The sequence below is a fragment of the Ictidomys tridecemlineatus genome, chromosome Y, assembly GCF_052094955.1.
Source record: "Ictidomys tridecemlineatus isolate mIctTri1 chromosome Y, mIctTri1.hap1, whole genome shotgun sequence".
NCBI classification, from domain to species: domain Eukaryota; kingdom Metazoa; phylum Chordata; class Mammalia; order Rodentia; family Sciuridae; genus Ictidomys; species Ictidomys tridecemlineatus.
The window spans coordinates 18696703-18710356 of record NC_135494.1 but is presented as its reverse complement, the minus strand read 5'-3'; the positions used below and the strand labels follow the sequence as shown (position 1 = coordinate 18710356).

The following is a 13654-nucleotide window of genomic DNA, read 5'->3' as shown; positions in this document are numbered from 1 at the left end:
TAAATATTCCTAAAATGCTGCCTTAAATGAAGGCCTTCACCCCTTCTCCAGCTCCAACTCCCTTCTTCCTGCTTTTAGACATCACCCCCCACCCCAGGGGACACTTCCTAAGGCTTGGTGGCATAAAGCCTCTGAGCTCATCCTCTCCTGGTCAGGGACTCAGCTTTTTGGGGTCACTGCCACTCACTGTCTGCTGTCTGACTTCTAAGGCTTTGTGATGTTGTCTGTGTTATTTTCTTGTCTTCAGCAGTAGGCCTGAGGAAAATGAGAAAGCCTTTACTTTTGATTTTGCAGCATTTTGAGGGAGTGCGCGTTAATGAACCCGTTCAAGTCACTGTCGTAAAGCTCAAGGCTTTGTTTTTCCATTTCTGTATATATTTGAAAAGTGAAGCAGATGATTGAAGGCTATTTCTCCTCCTTATGTTACAAATTAGCACCTTCTCTGCTTTCTCAGACCTTTTGTGTTGCCATATAGTTTGCTCCACTGTGTGGTCCATTAACCCCTTCTGAGCTTCAGTGACTTCGTGCTCTCAGCTATTCAGGAACCATGGCATCTTCATGGGCAAACTGCTGGCATGTTGGACTTAGGTGCTCTGTCCCTAGAGCCTATCTTTATTTGACTACGGGAGTCTGGTTGCTTCCAGGATTCTGATCATTCTGTTTCTGAAAATGGTGACAACTACTCACTTTAGTAGTAGCTGTCAGTAGCAAAATTGTAATAAGTTGCCTGCTGCCGCTTATTTGGTGCACACCGTGGGCCACATCCCACATGTGCATTCTTGCCTTCTTACACCATCCCAGGACAGTTTCTAAGAAAGATGCTCACTGCATGGAGGCCTAGGTTCCATACAGTGGAGTACATCCATTTTCAAGCGTGGTTTAACCAGCAGTATTGAGAGTTGGGTGGTGGCAATTGTCTGTGAAAGAGCAGGTCTTAAGACACATATCATCTTCTGAACTCTAAAACAATGAGAAAAGCAGCTGGGTGTGATGGTGCACACCTGTAATCCCAGTGACTCAGGAGGCCGAGGCAGGAGGATTGCAAGTTTGAGGCCCTGTCTTAAAAAGAGCTAGGGATGTAGCTCAGTAGTAAAGCACCCCAGGGTTCATCACCAGTACCAAATAAAGAAAGAATGAAAAAAGCCAAATTCAGTCTACCTTTTCCTATCACTACATGCATCCATTTCTGCAGAACATCAGTGATCACTCTCCTCCGAACTCCACCCACACCATGGTCACGCTCTGAGAGGTGTGTACAAGATTATGTGATCACTACACAGTAGGTTTTAGGACATGTCCTAGGATCATCTTAATTTTTTTCAATCGTTATGTAGTAAAGTTACTGTTTTTTAATGGTGAATTTTAATCACCCCATAATCAGAGAACAAAATAATTTCGTCACCTCCCAAGCCCTTGCTCTCCCTTTTGCTCATTCCTTGTGCCTCTTGCTCCGCCCACCACTGCTGTGCTCCCCAGCCCTGCTGTCCTGGGAGACAAATCCTCTGCTGTCACCTCTTGAGGCTTGCGACGTCCACACAGCATCACAGCATCACGTACTTGAGCGTCCTGATTGCCAGTGTGCACAAGTCCACCCTTCTTGATCACTGTGACTTTGCAGGAAGCTTTGGGATCAGATGGCATGCATCTTCAGATTTACTGCTCTTTTCTGGATTGTTTTGCTGCTTCTGACATCTCAATAAGTTTTCCTATCCCTGAACACTAGTGTCTTAAATTTATTTGGGTTTTCTTTTAGCAGTGTTTGTAGTTTTTAGGGTCTGATCTAATATCACATTGGATAAATTAATTCCTGAGTATTTTGTTCTTTTTGATGCCATTGTAAATGGAATTTTCTTAATTTCCTTTTCAGATTGTTCATGGCTAGTGTATGGAAATATAAGTGATTTTTTTTTTTTATTTTGCATGTTGACTTTGGATCTTGCAGCTTTGCCAAATTCTTTGATTAACCGGGTTTTCTTCTTTCTTTCTTTCTTTTTTTTTTTTTTTGCAGATTATGTGTGGTGTTTGTATGGCATCTGTGAATACAACAGTTTACATTCTCTTGTGTGCTGGATGCCTTTTATTTCTTCGTCTTGCCTAATTGCTCCGGCTGTGTTGAATAGAAGTAATAGAAATGGGCCGTTTTGCCTTATTCCTGATCTTAGGGGAAAGCTTGCAGTCTTTCGATGTTGGGATTGATGTCAGCTATGAGGTTTTGGAAAAAAATGCCCTTTATCATGTTGAGGAAGCCCCTCTGTTCCTGTTTGTTTTGTGTGTTTCTTGTGAAGGGGAGATGGATTTAGTCAAGTGCTTTTTCTGCCTCCACTTAGAGGAGACTTTTATTCTATTAATGTTGGGTGTTACACTGGCTGGTTTCCAGATATTGAGACAGCTGTGCACACCTGGTAGCACCCCTTCCAGTTTGCTGAGTTGGGGTTAAGGATTTCATGCCTGTATTCATCAAGGTTGTTGATCTTAGTTTTCTTTAGCTAATCTTTGACTTCAGTGTGAGCATAATGCTGTTCTCAGACCAAATCAGGCAGGGTTCCCTCCTCATGAGCTTTCTGGAAGAGTTTGGGAAGTATGAGTGTTAATTCTTTGGATGTTTGGTAGAACTCAACAGTGAGGCAATCTGGTCCTCTTTTGATTACTGATATAATCTCTGTATTTTTTATGGATTTGTTGATATTTTCTATTTCTTCTTGTGTCAGTTTTGGTAGTTTGTATTTCTTGGACTTCATTTGTGTCTCAGTTATCACATTTGTTTTTATATGTGTTTATGTATTCTCTTATAATCCTTTTGATTTCAGTGAAACCAGTAGTAATGTCCCCTCCCTCATTTCTGAATTTCATAATTTGAATCTTCTCTCTTTTTTATTAGTCAATCTGGGAAAGATTTGCCAATTTATTGACCTTTTCAAATCATCAGCTATTGGGTCTATGTATTTCTCTATTGCATTTCTGTCCTCGGTCTTGCTCATCTCCGCTCTGATCATTATTGTTTTTTTCTTTCTGCTGGATTTGAGCTAATTTGCTCTTCTTTTTTCTAGTTTCTTAAAGCCATACTATTAGATTATTGACTTGAGAGCTTTCTTTTTTAATTTAGGATTTATAGCTGTAAGTTTCCTTCTTGGTTTTGGTCTCCAGGTATTTTCTAATTTCCCTTGTGAGTTCATCTTCAACCCATTGTTGTTTAAGAGTGTTGTTTAATATCCACCTATTTATGAGCTTTTTGTTTTCCTTCTGTGATTAATTTCTAATTTCATTGCAGTAATTCCATTACATTAACAAGTTTAACTTAAGACTTGTTTCAAGGTTTTATATGTGATCTATTCTGTAGAATATTCCACATGCTCTTAAGAAGAATGGCTATTCTGTTGTTAGGTGTATGTCTTTATGATCTAAGTGATTTATAGTGTTGTTCGTCTCCTTTTCCCCACCTTTTTTTTCATTAAGGATTGGAACCAGAGGTCCTTTACCACCTGAGCCACATGCTCAGTCCTGATTGTTTATTTATTTAGTGGAACTGGGGATTGAACCCAGGGCCTCTTGTATGTGAAGCACTTGCTCTACAACTGAACTACATCCTTGGACTTACTTTTCATTTTTTATTTAGAGACAGGGTCTCACTAAATTGCCCAGGTTGGCCTTAAACTTGTGATCCTCCTGCCTCAGTCTCCCAAGTTGCTGGGATTGCAGTCATGTACCACTGGACCAGGCTAGTTCCTTTTCTTTCTTACTGATCTTTCTGACTGATCTGGATATCTTTCATTCCTTTTTATTCCTAAACAATATTGCAGGATTTTTTTTCTTTTTTTTTTTTGTGTGTATATGTGTGTGGTAAGAACAATTAAAATTTGTCCTTTCAGCAATCTTTACGTGTGTTTGATACATTTGTTGTTCTTGGCTGTGGTCACCATGGTGTAGAGTAGGTCCCTGAGCTTCCCACGCCTGTGTATCCTTTGATCAGCACCTCCCGTTCATCCCCCAGCCCCTGGTAACCACAGTTCTACTTCCAGGGCCTGCTGCCCTGGGTTCAGATTTTTTTTTTTGTACCAGATTGAACCAATTCATCTGTTGAAGGACACGTGGGTTGGTTCCATAGTTTAGTTATTGTGAACTGAGCTGCTATAAACATTGATGTGGCTGTGTCACTGTAGTATGTTGATTTTACATCCTTTAGATATATACCAAGGAGTGGGAGAGCTGGGTCAAATAGTGGTTCCATTTCTGGTTTTTTGAGGAATCTCTATACTGCTTTCCAGTGTGGTTGCCCCAATTTAGTTCTTTCCATTTCTCAACATGAATAGTCCTGTAGTAAATACGGTTGTGCAGATATCTCTATGGCATACTCATGTCCTTTATTTTGTGCATGGATCCAGTAGTGGGATTTCTGGATCATACGGTAATTCTATTTTTAATTTTTTGAGGAATTTCCATACCTTTATTCATAATGGCTATACTCATTTATATTCCCACCAACAGTGAATACGGGTTCCCTTTCCTCCTCATCTTTACCAGCAGTTGTTATCTTTTGTCCTTTTGAAAATAGCCATTCCAGCAGGTGTGAGATGATGCTTCTATGAGGTTTTGATTTGCATTTCTCTGATGATTGCTGACAATTGATAATGAGCATTTTCTCATAAACCTGTTGGCCATTCATATGTCTTATTTTGCAGTCTGCAATAGAAACCTTTTTCATTTCTGATATCATGACTTTGTGTCTTTTTTCTTTTTCAGCCTTGTTGGGACTTTACAATTGGATTGGTCTATTTAAAGTACTAGTTTTCAGATTCTTTAATTTTTTTTCCTCTATTGTTTTTCCATTTTCAATTTCATTGATATTTGTTTTATAGTATAGTTTTCCTTCAGCTTGCTTTAGGTTTATTTTTCCCCCTTTAACTTCCTAAGGTAGGTGCTTGTTTTCTTCCTCCTTTTTGTTTTTGACAGTACTAGGGGTTGTACCCAAATCTTCGCACATGCTGGACAAGTGCTCTACCATTGAGCTACTTCCCAAGCCCTTTTTATTATTTCTTATTTTGAGATAGGGTCTTCCTAAGTTGCTGATGCTGGCCTCAAATTTGCCATCCTCCTGCCTTGGTCTCCAATCCCCCTGGAAATCAGGGTACCTGGTGCAGGTGGTACTTGTGGTCTCCTGTGCAGGGTGCCAAGGCTTTGGGGCCGTGGGGCAGGGAGCATGTTGTTTGGAATCCTTATGTACAGCAGCCGTGTCTCCTGCATGGGTGGATACAGATTTCCTATGTCACAGTCCAGTATGTCACAGTCTACTCTGTAGTTTGCTGCTCTTATCCCCCTCTTTTGTCTCCTGAGCTGTTCTTCCTTACATTGATACCTTGAGGGACCCAGGCTCCTAATGCCCAGCTGCAGGAGCTGCCCCTTCCTTGCAGGCCTGGGTCTTCTTATTGCAGAGGGTGCTTGGAAAGCACAGTGGGGTACCAGGTGTGGGTGCATACAGGCCTTCTCAGCCTGCCCACACCGCTGGTGTCCACACAACATAGACAGTTCTGTCCTTGTGCTGGGTCAGTTTCTCTTTGCTTGGGTCTGCGTGTACCACATGCAGCTGGCCGTCTCGGAATCCCATCTTGGCACTCGTGCTCAGCGTTGCCGTATATTATTTGTTTCCTCTGTGTTGCCTGAGTCTGCTCACACCTCCTGCTTTCTGCTCGGTTATTTGGGCCACTTTTGGCGTTCCATCTAAATTTCACTGTGATGCCCTGGACTCTTTTCTCTGTTTAACTTTTGTGCTTACTCTGGGGCTCCAGGGAATGCACTGTGCCTCCTGGGTCAACTCTTTCCCATTGAAGTAAACCACAGAAGCTGCACCTCCTCATCAGTACTTCACCCTCATCCTTCAGCACTCCACACTTAAGCCTGCATTGAAAAACCTCAGCTCTTGATGGCATCTGTCTTGTTTCTAGTCTTAACTCAGTAGGAGACAGCTTATTATATGTAACAGGTGGCCAGGGTCCACAAGGAGGAGGCCAGCTGGGCAGCACAATGAGCTTTTGAACAAGTGTGCATAAGCGTGCAGTTCTGTATCGCTTAGTGACTGAATGTGTTCTGAAAACTGTGTCGTTAGCTCTCTTATCAAGAAGTGAACATCAGGCTGCGTTTATATGAACTGGAAGGCTGTGACATCACAAGGCAATGTGATCTTACAGGACCATCCCAGTGGCTCTATGGCACGTGACTATACTTGTTATGCGTTATTGCTTTTTTGCTCCCTCTCTCTCTGCGAGGTAATAGTTTGCCTGAAAAGGTAGGTTGCAACAGAAAGCACACCCTTTTCAAATGAGCAAACAAATTTGTCTTATGTGGGTCTGCCCTCTGACAGCTCGCTGGGATGGAGTGTGGCCAGCCATTCTATTCAGATATGTCTGTAGCTTCCAGTGTGGCTTAATGACATTTAGCCCTCAAGGCCTTCTGCCTATGCAGCTTCAGAATGCACACTATCCAATTTTAGCATGTCATCCTGAGGGGTCCTTCTCAGCTTCTCCTAAAGTGAGAAGTGCCTCCCTGCAGAAGATCCTTCTTGGAATGGCCCCAGAGGCTGTTTGTGCCACATGCCCATAGAGTCATCATGGGAAACCTTGCGGTACAGCAGCCAGAGTGTCAACCTGAGGCCATCTGCCAGGCCTTCTTCACCAGCCTAGTGATCAGGCCTGCCACATAACCTCACAAGTCTCAGTTTCCCTTTTTAAGCTGGGGAGTGACAGCAATGACCAAATAATGTATGTACTTCACATACGTGAATCTGTAGGTAACTGTCACCTGTGGCACATAGCACATCTCACCCTGCATGTTGTTTCCAGCAAGTCAGGGCTGCCTTGGGCTGCAGCCAGAGTCATCTGTGCTTAGGGCACTAGAGTGAGCAAGGATACCCCCTGACTCCTCGGAAGGGCATTTGGTGGGGTCCATCAGATGAGAGAGGTGCACACCCTCTGACTAATGGCTCTGCTTCTAAAAGCACATCCTGGGTTGGATGCTGTGCTGAGTTTTCACACACATGCACACCATGTGGGCCATCACCACACCTGGGACAGGGAACCCCCAAACATTTCCTCTTGCTGGGTTGTAATCCCTCCCCTCCTCTTTCTCTTTCTTACTCCCTGACACCTACTGATCAGTTTTCGGTCTCTGTAGATTGATTGACATTGTATAAGGTTCTAGCGGAATGAAACCACATGACGTGTTCTTTTCTGTCTGGCTTCTTTCACTCAGCATGTTTACTTTGCATTAGGACCACATGCACAGACAGTGATTGTTTTTGCTGCTGAGTAGTCTTCTGTTGCGTAGATATACAATTTGTTTATACATTCCTCTGTTGATGGACATTAGATTTCTCCCAGTTTTTGCCTACGCCTCTAAAACAGCTTTATATTACAAATAAAGTCCTTGTACAGAAATACTTTCTTTTCTCTAGTGCAAATATCTAATTGTGCAATGACTATGATTATGTGTTTGACCTGGGAAACTGCCTGCCTCTCGTCCACAGCGGTGTAACCTGTCTCCTTCACACTGGCACTGGGTGGTCCAGTTGCTCCTCACCAGCATCTGGTGTGGTAGGTCTTACTTTCAGTCCTTCCGACAGGTGTGTAGCAGTGTCTCATTGTGGCTTTAACGTCCATTTCCCTAATGACTAATGATGTTGGACACCTTTTCATGGTTTATCTATACATCTTCTTGGTAAAGTGTGTGTGTTCAAATCTTCTATTTCATTCTTGATTACTTGTTTTCTTATTGAGTTAGAGTTCTTTATATATTTTGGGTAGAAGTTCTTTGTAAGATACTTATTTTGCTTTTCAAAGAGTTTTTGTTTTTGATGAGGTCCAGTTTTTTCGGTTGTTTTTGCATTTGTTTGTTTTCGTGCTTTGTTTTGTTTTTGGTACTGGGGATTGAACCCGGGATTGCTTTACCACTGAGGTGCATCCCCAGCCCTTTTTATTTTTTGAGATAAGGTCTTGCTAAGTTGTGGAGGGTCTCACTAGGTTGCTGAGGCTGGCCTCAAACTTGAGATCCTCCTGCCTCAGCTTCCCCAGTCACTGGGATTACAGGTGTGTGTCACCATGCATCACTCAGTTTTGTCTTGTTTTGATTTGTATTTTATTTATAAAAATCTACAGAATTTTTCTTCTGTATTAGCAATTTTCAAATTGTTGGTTTTACATATAGGTTTGTTTACATAAAAAATTTTTTAATATTGTACATGATATGTATGGATTTCAGTTTTTATTTTTCCCTTTAGGAAAACACATTTGTTTCAAATGAAAAGACCATTTTTTTCTACATTGGCTTGCCTTCATCTATTTATCAAAAATAGTTTTTGGTGGCTCTGTGGTACAGCATATGCCTAGCATACATGAGGCCATGGGTTTAATTCCTAGTGCTGAAAAACAAAACACAAAAAAAATAGATTGTGTGTGTGTGTGTGTGTGTGCATGTATTTGTCTCAGGTCAGTGCCACACTATTTTGATGACTTAACTTTAATGTAACTCATTGAAATTAGATAGTCCTCTGCTTTCATTTTCTTTTTGTTTGATTAATCTAAGTTCATTACATTTCTATAGGAATTTTAGAATCAGCTTGTTGATTTGTACAAAGAAACCTGTGAGATTTTGATTGGCATTGATGTGATTCTGTAGATGAATGTCAGAAGAAGTATACTACTAACCACGATGGTTTTCCCAATTGTAAGCAGGGTCTTTCTCTCCAATTCATAGGTGATCGTAGACTCTTGGTAGCACTTGCAGGTGTCAGTGTACATCTTCCATGGCCTGGTCATATTCTCTCTTAGTTTTCATGGATTTGGATGCTGTGTAAGTCATATTTTTCAGATAGCTCTCTGGTACTAGTTTCTGGGGAATTTGAATACAGTCAGAACATACTAGAGCTACTCAATTCCTCCTAAACATATTGAGCCTTTTTTTATGGTTTAGTATGTAATCTAACTTGGAAAATTTTTAGAGAACATTTGATAAGAATGTGTATTCTGCTGTTACAGATGAGTAGGTGTAAATTTTATGAAAGTCAGACTGTTGATAATGTTTTCAAGTGTCTGTTCCCTGATTTGGCTAGTTATGTAGTGACCCTGACTAAGGACGTGTTGATTTCTCCCACTGCCCTGTTGGTTTTGCTCATTTCTTGTGAAGTTGTTTTGTTTGTACTTATGTGCTCCAGATCATATACCCTCTCCTCTCCTTCAGGGATCTTTTCACTTCTGGGAAGCAGCCTACTTGGCAGTAGGTTATACTCTGAAGTGCATTGTCTGCTTGAAGCAGCCTATTCACTTTCACTTCTTGGTTTCCTAGTGACAGCATTATTTCTTTTTGTGTTTCATATTTTAAGTGTGTTGTAGTCAAAAGTCTATAACTGGTGATACCTTTTAATCCAATTTCATGGTCTCTGCCTTTTAGTTGGGGTGGTAGGCGCATTTACATTTAGTACAATTACTGAAATGAGTAGGTTCCATCTTGCCATCTTTTCTTTTTCTTTCTCACTCTTTGTCCCATCTCTTCTTTGTTCCTGTTTTTCTTCCCTTAAAAAAAAATTCAGTGATTCAAAAAAAATTTTTTCACTGTTACTTCAGAGTTATTTCAGAGTTTTAGTGTACATCTCTGACATGGTGCTGTCCAGGTATACAGCATCCAAGTGATGCTGTATACCTTCACATATTGCATAACCACCAAACTGCTGTCATCTTCTCCTTGATGTATGCTACTGTTGTACATTTTACTTCTATTGTCTTAAACTCAGTATGTTTTTGTTAATGATTTAATTTTTTTTAAAGCTATGAAAACCCCCAATATCTGCCCTGTATCCACTGCTCCTCACTCCTGTGCTTGGATCCTTGTTTTCGTCCACTACCTCCTCCTGCCTGCCCAAGGGCTGCCCTTATCATTTCTTGGAGAGCAGTTTTGCTAGCAAAGAATTCCTCTGTCTTTATATGTTTGAAAATCAACAGTTCTTCTGCATCCCAGTTTCCAACCTCTGCGATCTGTAACAGTTTTTCTATACCGCAGTCTCCAAACTCTGGTCTCTGTCACGTTTCTTCTGCACCCCAATTTCCAACCTCTAGTTTCTGTAACAGTGTTTCTGCACCTCAGTCTCCAAACTCTGCTCTCTGTAGCAGGCCTTCTGCACGCCAGTCTTCAAAATCTGCTCTTTCCAAGGATCCTTCTGCACCCCAGTCTCCAATCTCTGATCTCTGCAACAGTCTTTATGCACCACAGTCTCCAACCTCTGCTCTCTCTAACAGTTTTTTTGCACCCCAGTCTCCAAACTCTGCTCTCTGTGAGCGGTGAGGGGAGCGGGGGCAGGGAAAGGAGCCGTCACCATCTGCCACCTGCTGAACCAGGGACACTGGCTGCCCAGGAGACCAAGCGGACCCGCCGTCTCCAGTGAGCAGAACACCCGGGGGATGGGCATCCCCACGTGGCACAGGAGTCCCACAGAGGGAGCGGCTGTGCTCCCGTGTGCCACTCACTGTGAAGCCTGTCACCTTTGTGGCTGAGGGCTCCGTGGGAGGCAGCGAGCTCGCAGCAGGTGGCGTGGCTGCTGCAGGGTAGGTTCCCTGAGCGTGTGGCTATGTGCTTGCTGCCCAGGCTCCCAGGGTGGCCACCATTATGCCATTTTGGAAGCGAGGAGGAGGAAAGGGCCGGGGAGGCCGAGGGCAAGCTCCAGGTGGCTCAGGGCTGTGCCTAGAGATGCTCCACAGGCCTCTTGGGTGACTCTAGGCGGGGAGAACCCAGGTGGGGCCGCTGAGAAGGGTCAGCGCTTCTTCCTAGCACTGCACCAGCTCCCCGGGGTGCTGGGGTCCAGAATCCACGAGACAGACTCGCTGGAAGGGAGGAGATGACAAACCCACCAGGAATCAGACCAGAGGCGGTGTGTGGAGAGCTTCCCGAGCCCTCTGCTCACGGCCCGTACATCCCGCAGTGTCACCCAGTGCGGGGCTCCTGACTTCTCCAGACCAACGACACTCCAGGTCTTCCGATCTTCCCATAGGCCAAGCTCTCCTCAAGCGAGCGCACTCGACCCTGACGGCAACCTGGGGGGCTCTTGGGCTGTCCCCAGAGCAGGCCCTGAGTGGCCTATCCCAGAGCACTTGCTTATTTGAGAGGGTAGGAGGAAGGCAGAGGGGAACAGAGCATTTGGAAGGGACATAGCAAGCCAGTCCCCACTGTGGTGTCCAGAGCTTAACCCCACAGGGGGCCCGTGGGAAATGGAGCCAAATGCTGATAAGGTGGTGTACTATGATGGCCAAGAAGACGTGGTGGTGGTGAAGGTGGTGGTGGTGGGAATGATGGTAGTAATGATGGTGGTAATGGTGATAGTGGTGATTATGGTGGTGATGGTGATGGTAGTGGTGGTGGTGGTGATGATGCTGATGGTGATGATGCTGATGAATGTGGTGGAGATGATGATGGGGTTGTGGTGAACATGGTGATGGTGATGGTGATGACGGTGATGGTGGTGGTGGTGGTGGTGGTGGTGTTGATGGTGGTGGTGGTGGTAATGTTGGTGGTGATGGTGGTGGTGGTGATGGTGGTGGTGATGGTGGTGGTGGTGGTGGTGGTGATGGTGGTGATGGTGATGACGGTGATGGTAATGGTGATGGTGGTGGTGATGGTGATGACGGTGATGGTGATGGTGATGATGGTGGTGGTGGTGGTGGTGAATGTGGTGGTGATGATGGTGATGAATGTGGTGGAGATGATGATGGGGTTGTGGTGAACATGGTGATGGTGGTGATGGTGATGGTGATGATGATGGTGGTGGTGGTGATGGTGGTGGTGATGATGGTGATGGTGATGGTGGTGATGATGGTGATGGTGATGACGGTGATGGTGATGGTGATGATGGTGGTAGTGGTGGTGGTGAATGTGGTGGTGATGATGGTGATGAATGTGGTGGAGATGATGATGGGGTTGTGGTGAACATGGTGATGGTGATGATGGTGGTGGTGGTGGTGTTGATGACGGTGGTGGTGGTGGAGGTGGTGGTGGTGGTAATGTTGGTGGTGGTGGTGGTGGTGGAGGTGATGGTGGTGGTGGAGGTGGTGGTGGTGGTAATGTTGGTGGTGGTGGTGGTGGTGCAGGTGGTGGTGGTGGTGCAGTTGGTGGTGGTGGTAATGTTGTTGGTGGTGGTGGTGGTGCAGGTGGTGGTGGTGGTGGTAATGTTGGTGGTGGTGGTGGTGGTGGAGGTGGTGGTGGTGGTAATGTTGTTGGTGGTGGTGGTGGTGGAGGTGGTGGTGATGGTGGAGGTGGTGGTGGTGGTAATGTTGGTGGTGGTGGTGGTGGTGGAGGTGGTGATGGTGGTAATGTTGGTGGTGGTGGTAATGTTGTTGTTGGTGGTGGTGGTGGTGGAGGTGGTGGTGGTGGTAGTGGTGGTGGTGGAGGTGGTGGTGGTGGTGGTGATGGTGGTGGTGGTGGTGTTGATGATGGTGGTGTTGGTGGAGGTGGTGGTGGTGGTGGTAATGGTGGTGGTGGTGATGATGGTGGTGGTGATGATGGTGATGGTGATGATGGTGATAGTGATGGTGATGTTGATGATGGTGGTGGTGGTGGTGGTGGTAATGTTGGTGGTGGTGGTGGTGATAATGTTGGTGTTGGTGGTGGTGGTAATTGTGATGATGGTGATGGTGATAGTGATGATGGTGATGGTGGTGGTGATGGAGGTGGTGGTAATGGTGGTGGTGGTGGTACTAAAAATCTCTCTTGTACGAGTTAAAACATGTGGGTTTAGGTGGGACTGCTGACTCCACAGACTCAATGCTTGGCTATTGAAAGCCCAAACAAGAGACTCTGTGAAACTCTTAAAGAACTGCCAATATGAGAAGACACAAATACATCCAAAGATCGGAGCAAATGTTGGTCTTGTGGATGTCCAGCCTCCCTTGATCTACCTGCGTGGGCTCTGGGCATGTCTGAAATGTGCTGGTTTTCCCAGAGGCCAGGGTCAGAGTGAGAGATGACGTGGTACCCCCAGGGGACAGGGCTTCCTGGACACAGGCCCTCTGCTCACCAGCACCTTGTGACCCTGAAACCCCTCTCCAGGGCCTTGGGGTGCCCTTTGAAGGGCCCCTGATGGAAATCTCTGCTGACACCCTATTTGCCATCTGCCTGAGGTTTCAAAGTGCCCGGGAGGGCAGTCCTCCCAGGCAGGCGTCCGTCTCCCTGGGTCTGAGTCAGTGGTCGCAGGACAGGCCAGCCAGCACTTGCTCACTGGTGGGAGCTGGGTCATGACCTGGGGCGTGAGCGAGTGTGCTGAGGACCAGGTCAATCCTGTGCTGCTCACCAGCCATGCAGCAACAAGGCCTGGCCACCTGGAGGCCAGGCCAGGCGGGGCCCAGTGTCCCCAGCCAGCCTCCGCTGCCAATGTGGAGCTACCAGTGTGCAGCCACCAGCCCTGGTCAGGGCCAAGCTCCCTGACCTGGGAGTCAAAGGGAAAAGCCTTCAGGGTCTCAGAGGAGATCAGCAGCAATTGCTTCAGGGAGTGCAGAGAAAAACGTCTGCGACTAATAAAGAGAAAACCAGCCATGAGAGCCCCAGAGAGCGTTCAAGCTGCCCCCGTCTGTCTCCTGGGACCCAGGACAGTGCTGAGTCCAGGCCCATCAGCCAGGATGGTACTCCGAGG

The 13654-nt window shown here is 45.3% G+C and overlaps 1 protein-coding gene across 1 annotated transcript in view; it reads left to right on the top strand.

Moving 5' to 3' along the window:
• Positions 1-10573, top strand: part of LOC144372085 (mitotic spindle assembly checkpoint protein MAD1-like) — a 236015-nt gene extending 225442 nt beyond the window's left edge. Inside the window, exon 16 of the mRNA XM_078035499.1 lies at positions 10275-10573. Coding sequence (XP_077891625.1) covers positions 10275-10420 — 146 coding nt within the window. The 3' untranslated portion in view covers positions 10421-10573. The remainder of the gene's footprint in view (positions 1-10274) is intronic.
• Positions 10574-13654: the final 3081 nt, after the last annotated feature.